The 14,709-nt window shown below is 37.8% G+C and overlaps 1 protein-coding gene across 2 annotated transcripts in view; it reads left to right on the top strand.

The window, feature by feature from the left end:
* The window catches only part of ISLR2 (immunoglobulin superfamily containing leucine rich repeat 2), a 31,178-nt gene extending 17,623 nt beyond the window's left edge, over positions 1-13,555 (top strand). For both annotated transcript variants that reach the window (XM_072147851.1, XM_072147852.1), the window contains exon 3: positions 5,390-13,555. In XM_072147851.1, coding sequence (XP_072003952.1) covers positions 5,390-7,422 — 2,033 coding nt within the window. In that variant the 3' untranslated portion in view covers positions 7,423-13,555. The remainder of the gene's footprint in view (positions 1-5,389) is intronic.
* Positions 13,556-14,709: the final 1,154 nt, after the last annotated feature.

Genomic DNA, 14,709 nt, shown 5'->3' with positions numbered 1-14,709 from the left:
AATGATACGTCTACTTTATTCTATGGTTCAGTCTGAATCTGAAAAATAGTGCCGCCATCTTCTGACCCTAAAAACTGTTTCATACTCTGGTGTAAAGAGATGTGAGAGGTGTCATTTTTTGCAAGATGAGCTGATGTTTTCAATTCTCCCATTTTAAAGACTGTGCAGCCTTTTAATCACCTTTTATTACATTTTTTATGTTGTGTAAAATGGTGTAAAAGTCACGTTTTGGATATTTGGGTGCTATTTTATATTACGTGATTCACCGCCGGCAATAAGTGCTTTTATATTTTAAAAGATCTGGCATTTTGGGGCATGGTGGTTCCTAACATGTTAGTTATTTTTACTGTTTATTTCATTTTATATCAGTTCTAGGGAAAAGGGGTGATTTAAATTTTTAATATTTTATTATTTTTTTTAACTTTTTTACATTTTTTTTTTTACTATTTCTTAGACCCTCTAGGGTACTTTAACCCTAGAAGGTCTACTGTATTGTAGTCTGCAGTATTTTTTTTATAGGATTCATTACAATGAGCCACTGGCTCATTGTAACAAATCATCAGAAACCATGCAGCCTCAGGTCTGACGAAGACCCAAAGCTGTTATGGCAACTGATCGGCGCCCATAAAATGTCTTTTATATGCCTCCAACATCTTTGCGGGTGCTAGTGATAGGTGTTTTCTGCAAATCCCATCTCTGTATGAAGAAGGCTCATCCCATGAGCCCTCTTCATACACCATTTATATCTCGCTGACTGATATAATAGTGTAGAATAGTGCAGCGGCGAAATAATTGTGGTGCAGATACTTCTCAGATACCTGTGCAAGCAGTTTGCACTTAAATGAATGTGTAAAGTCCGACAGAAAACTGGCGCAATATTTACACAAATGTATTAATACTGGTGCTCAATATGAGTGGATCACCTGCACTTTACACTTTGAGCAGAGCAGGTCATATTGATAAAGCAACCACAAATCGGACTTGGTGCAATCATCTGGTGACCCTGGGGACCCCACTACAATGTGTACCCTAATGGTGGTGATTTTTGTGAACTTCATATAATTTTCAGCCCGTAGCAGTCTTAATACTTTGTTGTTACAATGTTTAATGATTTCCGCGAAAAGCTCATCCCGGCTTCATTAGCATATTTTTTATGTGTACACTATGAGCATAGTCATTTAGTCGCCTACACAATTGTTCCAATCTCCATCTCCGGAGAACAGAACATGATAGCTCTGGATGACTGCTAGGCAACCTTCAATGACACATTATATAAGGAGATACATACAATGTCATCAGGTGAAAAATAGTTTTGTTGTTCAGGTTTGCATTAATGAGGCATTTGATGTGTATAGGTAGGAATTAAGAATGTTTACCTGATATAAAGATGAGGTCACTTCAACTTTGTGTAAATTCATATTTTTCCATGAAACAACTAGATGGTGAGTCAAAAGTCCTATTTTTTAGATTGTGCCTGGAACAGGGCCCTATCTTGAAAACTGCCATGTTAGATCAAGGGCAAGTTTTTCTAAAGGGAGATCGGTCTTGTAGAAAATCAAAGAAGAACAGACTTGTCTCAGAAATGGATAGCCACAAACAGATTATCTCTTGTGTTTCAAAAGTTACACACAGATTCTCCATAGATTCTCATGCAGGGTTATAATTACTGTATCCAGAATTCAGCTCTGTGTTTTGCAACAAGTACAACATGGCAAATAGCTGTGCACCATATGGAAGATTCCCAATTGTTGTTGCGAATTTCTGTGTTAATAACCTTTGAACCGCAGGAAATCTGACTGCAGAAATTGATTTCTAAGACAGTCTTCTCTGACATACTATAAGGCCATTTTCAACATGGTGGCCACATTACAGACATAGCCTAAAAGATACCCCACTCACCCACTACTTCGCTGGGCTATTCAGATATGTAAAATTCTATTATATTTATGAAATAAAAGGCTGTCTTGGTAATTTTGGTTTCAATGAGTTTTATTAAAGGAGTTAACAGTTGAGTGAGATTGCAGAGGGCACAATAAGCCATGAATCTCTGCACAAAGGTTACAGTGGTAATAAAACAATACAAAGGTGCCTTAACTACACAAAAATGCAAAACATATCTATGCTGTCCTGAGATTTTGGACTCATTGTACACTTTTAGATAAATGAAACTTTAAACATTTACAGAATGTTCCAACAGAACTGCCCTAGATAATACAGTAAAGGGCTTTCTAATTATACTGAGACTATTATTTCTCATGGTCTTGCTCGCAGTGAATTCAAACCCTCTTGGATGGATTTCTTTAATTTATAGGAAATGCTATTCTTGTATTTTTTATTATTAAAGCCAAACGATTCCATCAAAATAGGATTTTTATTTAGGAAGTGATTGACTCGAGGATCAAAAACTTCCAAAGCTGAATTTTTAGGGGTGCTAGAAGCAATTTTTGCCAATGGCAAATGTGTAAGATCTGTGTGGTATATCTTGTGGCCAGTTTTAGGAGATCACAGTACAAATATAAAAACTAAACTAGTGCAGACCCTAAAGTCTGGTATATTCATTTTTTTTCCAGGAATCCTAGAAAACACCTTTAGGGTGCGGTCACCGGTGCCGCTAGCGCTGCATTTCCAAACACAATGCCAGGGCACAGGGGCAGGCCTTGGCCTGATTGCATACGCGTTTCCAGTGTTGACTGGCGCATGTCAACTGCATTCTTAGTGTGGGAGCAGGGGGTAACGAAAAAAAGTTCTCTGGCTCTTGGTTTTAATTGTTACTGCAGCCTGCCAGTTTTCAGGCCATGGAAACCCTTATGGTGGATTTTCAAACTTAGCTTTATGCTATATATTTGATATATTTTTTTTCTCTAAAAAACATTTGACAGATTTTCTTCTTCAGAAATGCACTTGGAAATACTCAATGCACACTGACATTCAGAAGAGAAAATGCAAAGACATAATTCCTTTTAGATTCTCTTGAAAATAATACAAATGCCACATACTTATTTTTTGACTGTAAGAAGCACAATATTTAAGTTATGAAAAAGCTTACTGTGTAGATACACAAGAAAACTATAAAGAATAACTAAAAGATTAAAATACACATATTTGAAAGTACCAATAAACTTTCAGTTACAATTTACAACTAATGTCTTAATACTGAGAGCCATGCGAATTTTCCACTTTAATAATATGGTACAGTACAGTTATATTTTATGGTGGCCTTCAAGGTGCTTTCATAATATGGTACTGCCTAGCTGTCATGTACTTTCGGCCCCATGCACTCAACTCGCCTATGTGCATGACACATACTTTGGATACAAAATTTGTTATTCTGGTGGCACTTTCCAAGCGCCAGACAGTGGGGTGCTGATGGTTGCCTTCCAATCACTGTTGGAAACAAAAAGTCAACCTACTGCAACCTACAGCAATCTCATGTTCGTGACAGACTGCCTTAGAATTTTTTACCATGTATCAAACCCCTTCAGGACACAGCCTCTTTACAGCTTAAGGCTCAGCCCCATTTTTTGTATTCTGACATGCATCACTTTATATGGTTATAACTTTTGAACACTGTTATTTATCAAAGCGATTCTGAGATTGTTTTTTTCCCACATGTTGTACTTCATTTTAGTGCTAAAGCTTGGTTGCTATGTTTTGCGTTTATTTACAAAAAAAAAGAAATAATGATGAATTTTTTGAAAAATTAGCCATTTTTGAAATTTGAAATCATCACGTTTTCAGGCAGATAGATTTACTACCTAAATAAATTGCTGAATAACGTTTCCCATATGTCTTATTTACATTTTCATCATTTTTGAAATGTCTGGATAATTTATTTTGATGTCACGTGGCTTACAAATAGAATATCGATTTTCCGTATTTTCAGAATTGACTATTTTGGGGATAAATAATGTTTTGAATGAAATTTTAGATATTGAGCATTAAAACAACTCTACATAATCAACCCATTTTCAAATCTGCACCCCTCAAACTATTAGAAACAGCTTTTAGGAAGATTGCTAACCCCTTGAGATTTTCTTAGTAATTACATCAAAATGGAGGTGAAATTTAGAATGGTCAAATTATGTCGGTTATACGTTCATTTAGCCCTAAAATTTACATATTTCCAAAAGATAAATAGAGAAAACCCATCTTTAAATTTGTTATGCAATTTCTCCTGAGTACAGAGACCCCCACATGTGGCCGTTACTTGTTTTATTGGCGCACGGCGAGGCACAGAAGGGAAGGAGGGACCTACATCTACCAGGATTTTAGTTTTCTCAATGGCCCATTTTGTAGGCTATAAAATTTTCGCTTTTTCGTTATTGGGGCCATATGACAGCATTTTTTTTGCGGGGCGAGATACTTTTTCCAGTGTTACCATTTTGGGGTTGGTATCCCCTATTGTTGAAAATTTATGAACTTTTTTGGAGTAGAAAAGCATCAATTCTGTACTGGATTTTTAACTTTTTTTTTCGTGTTCACCGTATAGACTAATAATCATGTTATCTTTTTTCTATGAGTCGATACGATTACGGGGATAACAGACTTGAATATTTTTTCTTATGTTTTACTAAATTAAATAAAACCCTAATGTGTGGAAAAATGTATCATTTTTGCAACGCCGTCTTCCAAGTGGCATAACATTTTTCCTTTTTTAGCTACAGAGCTGGTTAATAGTTTGTTTTTATGGTACATGTTGTACTTTGCAACAGTAGCATTCTGAAGTTCGTATGTTTTGTTGATCACTTTTTATTGCATTTTTTGTGGGATTCTATAGGTAATTTTTGGTGGGTTTTTACATTTTTTTTTTGCGTTGTTCATTGTACGAGTTCAATAATTATTTAATTTTATTATAAGGATTGTTATGGACGTGGTGATACTATATATGTGTCTCTTTAGATGTTATGGGGCTTATGGCCATTTTTATTGTTTTATTACTTTATTTTTTATTGAAAACTTTTTTTAAAATTTTTTTACTCTTTCCACCATGGGACATGAACAAGCAATCATCTAATTGCTAATCATCTTAGGGGAGCGCTAAGGAGTTAAAATCTCTGGGCTTGTAAATTCTATGTGTGATTTGTATAGTAAAAGTAAAAGTACTGCTGAATTTACTACATGCAAAGAAATATTTTGGGCTCTTCTTATGAATGAAGAGCCTACGGTCACTTCTGACCTCACTTTCATTGAAGTAGTGAGACAGAGACCAGGAGCTCTGGAGCTTAAGTTGCTGAGCCTCAAGCAGCCTATGGGCAGGTCAGTGCTGGGCTAATCACTAGAATTTGTAGTAGCTTTCACAGGAAGAGCAATGTGTTTGAGGTATATGTACAACTAGAACAGTTTGAGTATTTATTTTTCCCCTTACTATATCATATTTTTTATCTTGCAGGTGGAAGGATGGATACTTTCTTCTTTCTCTGTGTTGCTGTGTCTCTTCTGAGGACAACATTCAGCTGCCCTGAGGCATGTTCCTGTGTGGATAAATACAATCAACAGTTTGCTGACTGCACTTACAAAAAGCTACAAAAAGTTCCAACAGGATTCCCATCCAATGTCACCACTCTTAGCCTTTCAGCCAACAAAATCAGCTCTCTAAAGAAGTCCAACTTTGTAGGGGTGCCACAGGTGACATCACTGTGGTTAGCCCACAATTCTATTAGTTCAATAGAAAGGGGTACTTTGACCACTTTGGTCAATCTTAAAAACCTGGATATTAGTCATAACCAATTGGTGGAATTCCCATGGGAGGACCTGGCCAGCCTCCCTGCCCTACAGCTGCTAAAAATGAATAACAATCGCATGGTGAATTTACCCTTGGATGCTTTTGATAATTTAAAAGATCTGAGGTCTCTCCGCATAAATGATAATCAATTTACTGTGATTCAAGAAGGAACCTTTAAGCCTCTTGTTTCTCTTTTACATATTCAGATCTACAATAACCCCTTTCAATGTACTTGTTCACTTATGTGGCTGAAAAAATGGATTGAAGAAGCTCAGATTACTGTAGCAGAGAAAGATAAAATTGTATGTAATACCCCTAAAGAGCACCAAGGAATGAATCTTACAACAATACCAGAACTATTGTGTGGATCTCCAACAGTGCAACTAAGCTACCACCCTAATCTTGATAGCACTGAGTTATATGATGGATTTACTCTCACACTGAACTGTCTGGTCAGTGGAAGTCCCAAGCCAGTAATTCAGTGGAAAGTTAGAAATTCATCCCAAGAGACTGAGATCAAACCCACTGACATGTCTAAAGCAGAGTTATCTGGAAATTTTTTGGTTTATCAGAATGGCACATTGGTAATACCTCACCTTAGCAAGAAATTACAAGGCACATACACTTGTATTGCCACCAATGAGATGGGTAGTAGCCAAAGTTCGGTTAATGTCTCAGTGGCAGGTAGTCAAAAATATCCCACAAAGGATATAGATCCAATAGCAAAAAATATACCTACAGATACTAAAAAAGCAACAGGTAAGGAACTGGGAAATAGTGTTATAGATAAAACAGGGGAAAAAATAAATTCAGAGCTTCCAACAGCGTCAACTGGAACTGAGGATAATAAGGTAAATACTCTCGAAAACTCCAAATCCAATGCGAAGAAATGTGGGCCAAGTGTAGGAGGCACGCATGTTTCCAATCATGCATTCAATGAGAGTAGTAACTTGAAACCTCATGTCTTTGATCTGGGAGTAATAGCTCTGGATGTGTCAGAAAAAGAAGCAAAAGTACAAATAACTCCATATAATACACATTCTGGTAAACAAAACCTAAAGATGCTATACCTCTGCCAGGAAAGTCCAAAAGGATTTGCTTTAGTTCAGTGGTCAGAAATTGAGGATCGAGTAAATTCCTACTGGTTTCAAGGGCTAACACCTGGCACCAACTATTCTGTATGCCTAACATACAAAGGAGAAGACTGTCAAGTGCAGGTGGTTTTTACCACTAAGAAAGAAGTCCCATCTTTGATCATTATTATTATTGTAAGCATTTTCCTACTTGGTTTGGCCACCATACCCCTTGTGGGAGCCACTTGCTGTCACCTACTTTCTAAATATCATGGTAAAAATTATAAATTAATCATGAAAACCCACAAACAAGATCCAATGGAGAAGCACATGGCTGCTGATTTTGACCCCAGATCTTCTTATGTGGAATCTGAAAAGAATTTTGATCCTACTGAAGCTGGAGGAGAAGAAGGAGAAGCAGATGTAGAAGCAGCACCTATTGAAGAAGAAGTTGAGAAGGAGATTGAAGGGAGTGTATTAGATGAAGTTCTTCCAAGCTCTCAATCCAAAACTAATCAGGAAGATTTTGAAGTGGGATCTGAGTACAGTGATAAGCTTCCACTAGGAGCCGAGGCTGTAACCATCTCAGAAGAAATTAATGGGAACTACAAGGAACCTGCCCGCTGATATGTCTTGAGTTATCAAGAAGTCACTTTCATTCAATCCCTTTAGTTTTTCAGTTAATGTGTTCAAGAGTGAGATCTTCTACTATACACTTCATCATTATCCCTGTGATCCCCACCAAGAATAAACACTTAAACCATCCTCCTAGGGTCTCCAGCAATGTGCTCTTATCGAGAATTTACAGGTGAAAGGAGGAGTGGAAAACATTCACACAAGTTAAGACATGCAATGGATAAACTTTACCAAAAACTACAATGGCAGTGTTCCTACTACTGTATGTTAGCTGGAGAATCAATGCTCAAGAGCGCTAAGCCTCGAGGAGAAGTCAGCCCATTCTAGCAGTAGAATGGTTGTATAACACTGCACATTTGTATGCATGCCCTGTGTGTCGCATATCTGTGTGCATCAAAGTGTTCATGTAGCAATGTCTGTGAATATGCCACAAAAAGTGGTCTTTAGGTTAGTCTATAAAAAGTGTATAAGTGTTTTGCCAACAGCTGAGTGCACAGTGCATATATATCTATAGGTAAATGTATATAAAAGAGTTTTTCTACAGAGAGCTCTCCTGACAATGCATGGTATATACCTGCATACAAAACAGCATACTTGTGCACACACTGTATACCTAGCACCCTAATGATTTGCAATTTACCTTATTTTTCAAGCAAATGACACATATTTGCACATTATATGATGTTAACATCTAAGGATCTGCATATTCGAAAGATCAAAATGCAATTCTTTGGAGTCTCGAAGCCACAGATATGATGACGCTATGACTTTTACTAGAATGGACCTATAATTCTACTACTACAGCATACATTATTGTTTTTCATCAAATTACTGACTACAGCTAGCCACTCATTTTAGACTCATCCATAAACCAGGACTATATATCTATTCCATAATAGATGATCAGAGCATGCTCCATCACCACTTAAAATAGAAAATCAGATCTATGTGAATCCCAAGGAGATCTAATTACATTAAAACCAGAGGATTATGGAAGAAAAATGAGTTGTATGGGATGCACCTGCTCTGTGTCTTCTCTGAGCTAATACATGGTATCCAACCTTCTATCTGTGCCTCCTGGGACTATATCAGTGTCCCCCCTGCCGAGTAAAAAGACACACAGTTAACCTCTTACTGCCATGAAGAAATGACAGCACAATACAACTATGACATAAATTCACTCTTATCTAAAGTCAGTGGGTATAAAAGTGGAGCACCAGGGTCTTCAACATATAATCTCATGAATGAACTGAATCTGGAAGTCAGCTTTGGACATAACCTATAACCTTTGGACATACTATGGACATGTTTTGTAGTTTGTTTTCATTCTTTTGGCTATAAGTGCACAAAATCTGTGATTATGTCCTAAATAGGAATTTGTTTGAAAAGTTAGAAAATTAAGATTTTCTTATTATACTGAATTGTTATGCCTTTTTAACCCTAAACCACTTTAAGTAATGCTATTTAATTTTCTATTGCCTTATGGTTTAAGATTACAGATACTGTTGTTATCACCTCTTCCGTCCAATGTTACAATTGGATAACTCAGCAGGGGGAAAACAATTTTGAAGAAAATGTTTTATTACAAAATTTGATCTACTTTTGAAGGATGATTACTGGGCCCACAGACCCAGAAGTTTATATTCTTATTATGAACCTTACAATCCTTGACATAGCTAGAGTTGCCAGTGACTGGCACCTGAAATGTGAACTTGTTACTGCAGGTATGTACTATAGTAACAGTATAACTACATATACATAACATCTGTATAAGTTTATACTGTACATATTCATGCACTTAATTGTAACTTTCTCAGTGCCTGAACCATAGCCATTGCTAAAGACATACAAGATTTTTACCTTGGTACTTGTCTGTTTTGTTGTGGTTTGGTACTTTAGATGTTCTTGGTGTTTTATTAGTTTTTCTATAGTGGTGATTTTTTTGAATACTGGGGTAATAATGTAAATGCTACATGGGACAATTTATGAAAACATAGTGCTCATTATACTAATTTTTAAAGAAGATATTTTAAATCTAGATGGTATCAGTAGGACATCTACACAATTGTTTTTGCGATTCACAGCACATTTCGCGTGTACGCAAATAGCATTTCCATTAGGACAGCAGTACTTACTGGTATTGGCCAAGTAGGAAAGCAGATTATAAGTGGCCTAAATAGGTTTTCCAGTTATTAGCTGTGTGGGCATCTACAGGCATCTCCTATTTTGTTTGTCTGAATTAGGAAGATGAGTAAAATTAGTATGCCCATTTTCAAGTTATAAATAGTTTTACTAATCGCTGGAAACCCTGTTGAGTAGTAGAAGCACTTAGCACCTTCCAGATGTTTCTTTCATTTTCCAGTGTGGTGTCATCATCCATAAAATCAACTGAGATACTATTTGGTCATATGAAGTCACTTGGACAGAAAGTTTAGCACTAAAGCAAATTTCTCCCAACCTCAGCACACCCCCTTTGCTGTGATTGGCATCATGCACTAGACTTCAGAAGATCCAGTAAGTGATGTCCTTGGACAAAAGGCTTTCAATTACAGTGAAGGGGGAGTAATTCTAAGGCTTGGAGAGCTTGACTTCATTCAGTGCTAAACTTTACACTGACAAAACAAATTTACATATCTTCAAAGCTGATATTTTGGATGATACCACAATCCTGGGTCATGAAAGAAACATGCTGTGGTAGGTGTTTATTTGTATGCAGGGCCGGCTCCAGGTTTCAGTAGGCCCCTGGGCGACAGTGCCTAAGTGGGCCCCTTTGCAGTGCCAGCATTAAAAATTCAAAAACTAAAATGGTCTCCTATTGCCTGAAATATTCCCCATTTTATCATCCCAAACAGTCGTGTCATGGTCAGGGCAGTTTTGAGGTTATTTAAACAACAGGGCGAACCTAAAAATGTGTGCCCCTCCACTCTGCCAAGTAATAAAACTGAAACTGCAACTCGGCTGCTGCAGAACCTCATAATACACATCACTGCTGCTGCAGAACCTCATAATACACAGCTTAGCTGCTGCGGAACCTCATAATACACATCACTGCTGCTGCAGAACCTCATAATACACAGCTTAGCTGCAGCGAAACCTCATAATACACATCACTGCTGCTGCAGAACCTCATAATACACACCTCAGCTGCTGCAGAACCTCATAATACACACCTCAGCTGCTGCAGAACCTCATAATACACACCTCAGCTTCAGCAGAACCTCATAATACACACCTGAGCTGCTGCAGAACCTCATAATACACACCTGAGCTGCTGTGTAACCTCATACTACACATCACTGACACAGAACCCTCTCTGCTTCTCATGTATATTTGGATGATTCATATCATTCACACATCCACACATGTAGCAAGACATATATACAGGCAGAGAGCTACAGATACATGAAGACAGGTATAGATATACATGCAGACAGCTACAGATATACATGCAGACAGCTACGGATATACATGCAGACAGCTATGGATATACATGCAGACAGCTACAGATATACATGCAGACAGCTACGGATATACATGCAGACAGCTATGGATATACATGCAGACAGGTACAGATATACATGCAGACAGCTACGGATATACATGCAGACAGCTACGGATATACATGCAGACAGCTACGGATATACATGCAGACAGCTACGGATATACATGCAGACAGCTACGGATATACATGCAGACAGCTACGGATATACATGCAGACAGCTACGGATATACATGCAGACAGCTACGGATATACATGCAGACAGCTACGGATATACATGCAGACAGCTACGGATATACATGCAGACAGCTACAGATATACATGCAGACAGCTACGGATATACATGCAGACAGCTACGGATATACATGCAGACAGCTACGGATATACATGCAGACAGGTACAGATATACATGCAGACAGCTACGGATATACATGCAGACAGCTACAGATATACATGCAGACAGCTACAGATATACATGCAGACAGCTATGGATATACATGCAGACAGCTACAGATATACATGCAGACAGCTACGGATATACATGCAGACAGCTACAGATATACATGCAGACAGCTACAGATATACATGCAGACAGGTACAGAAAAGCATGGAGGCACACACACTGACAGACAGATACATGCAGACACACATGCAAGCAAACACATCATCACACATACAATACACTCACTGTATGGATCAGTCATACACATCCATACATGTCACATACCATCACACACCCTGTGCTGTCTGCAGCAGCCCTGGCATCACACAGAGGAGTCTTCAGGCTTCTCCTCCTCCTCCTCCTCTTCGTCCCGATCTCTGAGCTGACAGATTTCTGCTTTACTGCAGCTCCGTGTGAAGAGGAGATGGGGGGAGGAGGAGGGGGGATTAACCTGTAATGTGCTGCATCACACAGGTAGCTCTGTAGTCTCTACCTGTGCTGTGCCTTGTCCCAGAGGGAAGGGACGGTGCAGGACACAGCTCGTCCTCACAGGAAGTGAAGAGTGAACATGTGCACAGCGTGTGTGGGCCCCCGGCAGCTCTCTGGGCCCCGGCACTTGCCCAGGTATGCCGGGTGCTGGAGCCGGGCCTGTTTGTATGACAACAAACTAAGTGGTATATTAAGTCAATTTCTTAGTATGCAATTTCTTAGTATGGGTGATGCATGACTTATAGTCAATCTGTTCCCTATAATAGTTAAGTGAGCCCCCAATTAAACATGCAATGTCCAAAGCCATAGTTGTGCTTAGACAGATGATTGCAGCATGGCGATATACATTCATTTATAAGTTATATAGATGTACATCACATACATAAGTCATGACCTTTAGCAGGGGAAAAAAACAACCACTATTTCTGACATGGGATATTATTAAATTTATTGTGGTGGAGAACTCAGTATTGATTATTAAAATAAGCACAAGTGAATCTAATACCCATTCAATGCAGACATGGGCTGATACCAAATTTCTAAGTGTTTTTATTCTTATTAAACATTGCACAAACATCTGCTGTACAGTATGAAGTAAACTTGGAATGGACCCATAATCATATTTACTGATATGGAGAAATGATATCACATTGTTGCTACTGCCGGTAAAGTATCTTGAAACTACAATTAATGTGGCGGACGGCTTGTGAAATCACCCTATGATAAACTTACCACTGGGTGTGTCACTGCTGAGACTCATCCAGCAAAAGAGAGTAAACTGGTAGAGGTGTTGAATCCCCCTGCAGCGCCTCAACAGATGAAGTTATGTATTACACAGCCTTAATTGAAATGAATAGGATGTCTGTGTAATGCTTTATCTATTGGCTCCTCCAGGGAGAGAAGCAGCCTTTGTAACCCTTTTTACACTAACTAATATAGTGTTTCCTAATTCGTGCATTGAACTGTGTGAAGAATAGAATAGATTTACTTTGAACACAATTTAAATACACAAACATAATTATTCTGTAAAACTTTTCTAAAACTAAATCTCAGTTTAAATGGGAGGAGAAAAGTTGCAGTTTGTATATTGTATAGCTGTACATTAATTGTACTTTTCCGACAAATAATGCTTTTACTACTAAATTATACAAGTTAAAGAAGATTCACTCGCTATATATTATGATAAGTAGTAATAGCTTTTAATTTCCTTTCTAATAATTTCCATAATTAAAATCTATAATAGTCTAAGAAAAACAAACATATTACAAAATACTACAGTGCACTAGAACAAGTATCTGCAATTGTCCAGAGTGCTGAATTTATGGCCCAGTTTTTTCTTTGCCAACAATCAACCGGTGTAATATATGTTAACATGTACATTACTCCCTAAATTGTTATTTTATCTGTAATCATTGCTATTTTGGAATGTTTCTTTTATAACCTCTTTATATCAACTCTTTATAAATAACTATTTGTGTAAGTTACAAATCTGCCCAAAGGCTTGCTTGAAGCATCATTTGCTCATCTCCATGTAGTCACTTTGATATTTTTTTTATTTTTAAATTGACTATGTACTATGTACTAAGAAATGTGTATTGTTGTTAGTAAGATGTTTGTCATTGTGAGATGTTGGCTAAGAATACAGAGGCACTGAAATATGATGTCTACAAATCTAATAAAATTCTGTAAAAACAGGAGACTGGAAGTGGATGTTATTCTTCAGTGACCTCCTACGTGAACAGCATATGTTTACCTCCTCTGTGTTTTTCTATTTTCTATCTAGTTTTCACCAAGGTCTTTTATTACCTTTCACTCAAACAATCGCATCTCAAAACTATGACTATGTCTCTGAAATTACATGGCTTTATAGCTCAAGATAGTCCACATAAAAGAGTTTAAGATGTCATCATGGAATTCAGTGTATGTTTTATCCTGACACACAATTCACAAAGCCTTTTCAGGAGTGGAAGATTAGACATGAGTGGATTTTGATGGATTTTGCCATACATTATACATACATAACATTTTGTAACTTAACCCTTAAAGTGTATATCTAGTTTTTATATAGGATTTGGACTTTCACAACTTTTTGTTATGAATCTACTTGTCAGAAGTCTTCCTTAGCAGCATAAAAGTGGGCAGGGTCTAATTTCTTCAGTTGCTGAAGAGCAGTGTCTAATTTATACTGTCCTCACTTCCTATTCAAAAATGTGTTCTCAACAGTTAATCCAATAAAGATTCAACAAGCAAGTCCACCGAGCTCCACCTACAGTATACAATAGTTATATAGTAACAAGCCTGGCAGCTGGCACCATGTGTAGGGTCCAGGAGATGCATCACAGCACAGAATAAGGAGAAGAAAGCAGCAGGGAAATAGTTACATGAAGTATACATTTTCTGGCATGTGTGATGTTAAGGGGTAACAGGATCCCTGCTGCATAGTTCCACCATTAAGAGATTTGGGGGCTGCTTGTAAGAAGCTGTAGAGGAGTCCATAGTGCAGTCTGAGCTGCAGGAATGGGCAAAAAAAGCTATGCAAGAGCACAGACTGGAACAAAGAGCATTGCAAGAAAGTCCTGTTCCCAAAGAGTTGTACAGACACAAGAGAGATATCAGCATAGGGATAACATAGTTTTGCCTTCTCTCCAGAGTGTCGCAGAAACCCTTCCCATCAAGATGGTAATCCAGTTTTTCTTGCACAAATAGGATAGGGAGTGACAAAGATAAGCAGCACACAGTGAGGAGATAAAGCCCAGACTACTGCCCTGATGGGTTACTCTGCAGAGGATAGCAAAGGAATGGATGCTTATTGGTAAGGAAAACTTTGTCCAACATGACAAGAGCAATT

Source organism: Engystomops pustulosus, chromosome 4 (assembly GCF_040894005.1).
Source record: "Engystomops pustulosus chromosome 4, aEngPut4.maternal, whole genome shotgun sequence".
Taxonomy (NCBI): Eukaryota; Metazoa; Chordata; class Amphibia; order Anura; family Leptodactylidae; genus Engystomops; species Engystomops pustulosus.
The sequence above is the reverse complement of the archived record's forward strand: the minus strand, read 5'-3'. Positions and strand labels throughout refer to the sequence as shown.